The sequence below is a fragment of the Camelus dromedarius genome, chromosome 5 (assembly GCF_036321535.1).
Source record: "Camelus dromedarius isolate mCamDro1 chromosome 5, mCamDro1.pat, whole genome shotgun sequence".
Taxonomy (NCBI): Eukaryota; Metazoa; Chordata; class Mammalia; order Artiodactyla; family Camelidae; genus Camelus; species Camelus dromedarius.
In genome coordinates this window covers 29,310,819-29,316,086 of record NC_087440.1, presented here as the reverse complement: position 1 = coordinate 29,316,086, position 5,268 = coordinate 29,310,819, and the positions used below count along the sequence as shown (strand labels likewise).

The window sequence follows — 5,268 nt, the reverse complement described above, 5'->3', positions numbered from 1 at the left end:
GAGTGGAGGTTCTCCATTAAACTGTTGCAAGATTTTAAAATCTAAGATACAGTGCCAAGTTTCTCACCCCCTAAGGTATTGTGCTAATACAAAAAAGTAGTACTCAAGAATTCTTCAACTCCATCTCATATTCTGATCAAAATTGAATTTACTTTTAGTGTGATAGATAAAATTACATATTTTGTTATTTTAACTTGCATTTCTTTATCAATAAGGTTGAGCATGTTTGTGTTTAAAGATATTTGCAGTTCTAACACTGTGAATTGCCAATCCATGTGATTTCCCCACTTTTCCAGTTTCTTTAACCTTTTATTACTAATTAGAGTCAACAGTTCTTTTTTCACTTGTTGAAAATATATTCTCATCTCTTTTTTTATGTCCATTTTTTTTACTTTCATAAAGGCAAATCTGTCAGTCTTTATCTTCATGGATTCTAGTTTTTACATGACATTAAAATGTTTTCATGAGCTACATTTTGTTAAAATCTGTGCCCATCTCTGCTTTTACTAATTTCATAGTTCTCTGTTTTATAGATGTAATCTTTTATATCTCTGAAATTTATTTTCAAATGAGGAGGGAGGCTGGAGATCTGAGCTCTCCATTCTTGACTGCTAATTACTTGCCTCATTATCATTTACTGATTATTTTCCTTAAGGATCCAAAATCTATCACTATCATGTATCACATGTACCATGTGTTTGTGTCTAGGTCTAGACAATACAGTTGACCCTTGAACAACCTGGGAGATTAGGGGCAATGACCCTCCACACAGTGGAAAATCCACGTAAAACTTAAAATCGGCCCTTTATATCCAGGGTTCCACATCCCTGGATTCAATCCACCAGGCATGTAATACTGTAGTATTTACTATCGGAAAAAATTCCCATATAAGTGGACATGCACAGTTCATACCCTTATTGTTTAAGGGTCAACTGTACTTTCTGTTTTGTTTTGCTATCTCATTCTCCCTGCTCTGGGTCCTTACTCTTTGAAAAGCTGTAACTGTAATATTACGGAGTAAGTAATGCATGAAGGCAAACACCACTATGCCACATGGCAGAGTCACATGTCAAAAAGGCATGATTTAGTGGTAAAATCTGTAAGTAAAAATGTATCAAAGTTCCTTCTACTCTCATCATCTCATGGGAAAGCATACAGGAGCTGGATTATTGCTGTGTGTTGCCTTGTATGTGTCCTAGGAAAGTTATCTCACCTGCTACCTAGTCTACTTTGTTATCAGGCAAACTTGAGAAAAAACTGGAAGAAAAAATTAAAACGTCAAATCTTAGAAGCTAAGCAATGTGAATTTTGAAGCCAGCTTTTTAAGAGAATATGATAAAGCCAAATTCTGGCATTTATTGATATTTTGGAATTCGGACATCGGGAAGAGCCTCTTTCCCAAAGAGCCACCAGCACCTGCTAACATATTACAGTGCAACCCTCTGGGCTCACCAGTGAACAGCTCTGTTTGTCTCTCCACAAATGTACTTTACTGTGCTATTTGCTGCTATCATTAAGTAGAGCTTTTTGGATATTTTCAGTTTCATTCCTTTATATTTATATCCTTGAGCCAAAATCAAACTGTCCTATAATACGGCTTTATAGGTAGGACTTGGTATACTGTAGTACAAATCCTCTAGCTTTGTCCTTAAAAATTGCCTTGGCTCATCTTGGTCTTTTGTATTTTAGAATCAACTTGCCAAATTTCAAAAGAAAAACTGCTTGGATTCACAGGGAGTTTGTTGAATATATACATGAACTTAAAGATAATTGGAATATTTACAATTCATGAACCTAATATGTCTCCATTTATTAGATGTTTATTTTACTGTCATTTAAAAGTTATGTACTTTGTCCAACTCTTTAATACTGTTAATTATATAAAGTGATTTCCTAACATTTTATGATTTTTGTATTCCTACAATAAAATACAGTGGTTAGAACTAAAAAAAAAAAAAAAAAACCCAAATTTGTGAGGAAGTGGTAGCATAAATTTATATAACCCCTTGTTGAGAATTCTGCATTATTTGATTAGTTGAAAATTAACTAGTAATTCTACTAAAAATATAATCTTGAAAAAGTCTTTCACATGAAAATAGATATGTACATATATATTAATTGTACCTTTTTATAATAGCAATTCATTAGCAAAAATAAAATTTGTATTTGCAGAATATTATGACCAGATATCACTTATTCATTTCTTAAAAGTCACACATAAATTAGCAAGATGATAAGTGAACCTTACCTCCGCTGGTATTTTTTATTTTATTTAAAATTTGTGAAGTAAAATGATAAAAATACAAGCATTTGCTAATTCTGAATAACAGTACAGAGATCTTTATTATATTATTTTTGCATTTCTCTCAACTTTTTTTTTAATGGAGGTACTGGGGATTGAACACAAGACCTTGGGCATGCTAAGCATGCTCTCTACCACTGAGCAATACTACCCCCTTGCAGTTTTCTGAATTCTTAAAAGGTTTCAAAGCATTTTTATACTAATTATATTTTCCTAATAATGAGGTCTTCAGTCAGATATAAACTTTTGTGTTTTTTCCCTTTTTTGTTGGTTTTTTTTTTTCAGGTCTCACTTAAAAAATTTCAAAATTTCTGGTTAGCATTATTCATGTTTAAATGGATGTCATTCTACATAGGTCTGCTTACCCATCTAGAACAATAAGGATATGTTCCCTGTAGAGCCCCCTTTGCTTATCAGGGATCTATAATTATAATATCCTTATAAAAGTTAGGAATGTTTAACAAATCTGTTTTGACATTCAGTCACTTACAGAAATAGGTTGTCAGGCAGTGGGGAGCCAGCAGCAAGCATCCAATTTGGCTATTTTTGAGCACTATACCTCCAGACCTACTAAATTTATAGGCTCAGAGGAAAGTCAGGGCCCACAGAAGACAAATATTTGGACCCTTCTTCCACCTCAGGAAAAAACTGTGAGAAGTCCTCTCAGTTTGGCCAACCATAGATTCATGTGTCATGAAGACTCATAATGATTATTTCTGCTCATCTGACTTTCAGTAGGAACTGCAGAACTGACTCCCAGATTGTCAATGCTCTATATTCCATCTACTCAATTTCATTTTTCTTGAACCCGCTTCTAAATAGAGAAGCATTTGGCCATTCTTTCTCTTACATGACCCTTACTATTATGCAGTGTAGAAAGAGATTTCAAGACGGAAGTGTCCTGTGTTTTTGTCCATGGAGGACAATAATCTATTTCTAAACTTCTACAAAGTTGGCAAGGAACTTTCATACTCTCTCACAACTGAGATATCACTTTTCTCAAGATTAATCCAGATATGAGTTCCGCATAGACAGCTTCAATTTTCTTCAAATATCTTGGTTTATGGCAGATATTCCTTATAATCTCTGCTGAGAACTTATGTCTGTCCTTTTTAAAAACATTTTTGAATTCAAAGTTGTTCAATACTTTTGATTCTTTTGCACATTTCAGTGAGCTTTATGAAGCGAAGTTAAATGAATATGTATTATATCTTTCAACTTTTAACTAACAGACTTTAATCTATTTTGATTTTGTTTTAGGTAACATATGCCAACAGCCAAACAAATGGAAAAACAAAATCACTCCACAGTGTCTGAGTTTATTTTGCTGGGACTCACAGAATTTCATCAGTTACGGATTTTCTTTTTTTTCTTTTTTTCCATTATCTACATAGCCATTTTAGTAGGTAACCTCATTATTATTTTAGTAGTGAAACTGGACCCTCAATTACACTCTCCTATGTACTTCCTACTGGCCAACCTCTCCTTGATTGATATGTCCCTAGCTTCTTTTGCTACTCCTAAAATGATCTGTGGCTTAATTAGTGAATACAAGGCCATTTCCTATGAAGGGTACATGGCCCAGATGTTTTTCCTTCACCTTTTAGGTGGAAATGAAATGATGTTGCTTGTAGTCATGGCAATTGATAGATTAATTGCCATACGCAAACCTCTCCATTACAAAAATATTATGAGCCATCGTGCTTGCATTGGACTTGCACTTTTTTCCTGGACAACTGGTTTTGTGCACATTATTACCCAAATGGTTTTCACAGTGACTTTACCATTCTGTGGTCCCAATGTTGTGGACAGTTTTTTTTGTGATCTGCCTCGGGTGATCAAACTTGCCTGCACTGACACTTACACCTTGGAGCTATTAGTCATTGCACTCAGTGGACTACTCTCTTTTTTCTGTTTCACCTTTCTGTTCATCTCCTATAGCATCATCCTGATTACTGTCTGGCATCGCTCATTCAGTGAGCCTTCCAAGGCCATGTCCACTCTTTCAGCTCACATTACTGTGGTGGTACTATTCTTTGGACCTTGCCTCTTTATCTATATATGGCCATTCAGCCGTGTCTCTGTAGATAAGATCCTCTCTGTGTTTTATACAATTTTTACTCCTCTTTTAAATCCAATCATCTACTCATTTAGGAATAACGACATGAAGAAAGCAATAATAAAAATAAAGACCAAGCATATGAGTTTCAGATCAACCTTTTAACTGAAATATTACATTCACCAAAGGCATCACCATTGTTGCTGCCATCATAATCATCTAAAGACACTGAGGTATATGATTTTGTACTAAATATGAGTCATATTTTGGGAAATGATAATCCTTCCCTACACAAGTATATATGCAATGAAACATTCTGAATTGTGCATCCAAGTAGAAACCATTCTAATATAGTATCATTCATGTTGTAATTTTAAATTTCTCTATAAACAAAATTAGACTCTAAAATACCATTTATTGAGTTCTAGCCATGTATGTTGTGCTTTGCATGCATTTTATCTTAACTTCACAACTATGAAAATAGAGAATACCATTTACACATTATCAGTAGAAAACTGAGCATTACCAAATTTAACAAACTAGCTACATAAACTGTAAATACTAGATTTAGAATCAGATCCTACTTCTAATTACAAAATTTATGTTTTTATAACTAAAAATATTTTATCTAAATTTTAATAGCATTCATAAATTTTTGTTTCCTTCCCCTTCTTTACATGTCATAGTTTCCAATAAATAAATCTTTCCAACAAAAGGATTAAAAAAAATTTTCACTGACCTTAAAGTAAAAAGTCACCAGCCATTTCAGTCTACTTATGCCTCTGATTCAATGGAAAATAGTTTATTAAACCAGCTAAGAAGATTGATCCCAATGATCAAGGTGTACTTGGACTGCTGTTACAAAACAGGGTAGGAAAAATCATGATGTTTGAAAGCCAAGTGATTC

At 33.7% G+C, this 5,268-nt stretch overlaps 1 protein-coding gene across 1 annotated transcript; it reads left to right on the top strand.

Moving 5' to 3' along the window:
• The first annotated feature begins 3,587 nt into the window (after window positions 1-3,587).
• LOC105090006 (olfactory receptor 4K13-like) lies at window positions 3,588-4,526 on the top strand. Its single transcript, XM_010981199.1, has one exon. It carries the CDS (start codon window positions 3,588-3,590, stop codon window positions 4,524-4,526), a length of 939 nt encoding a protein of 312 aa, XP_010979501.1.
• The last annotated feature ends 742 nt before the right edge of the window (window positions 4,527-5,268 follow it).

What these genes read in the sequence shown, in the direction of transcription:
- LOC105090006 (XM_010981199.1), top strand. Translation starts at nt 3,588, where the DNA reads ATGGAAAAACAAAATCACTCCACAGTGTCTGAGTTTATTTTGCTGGGA.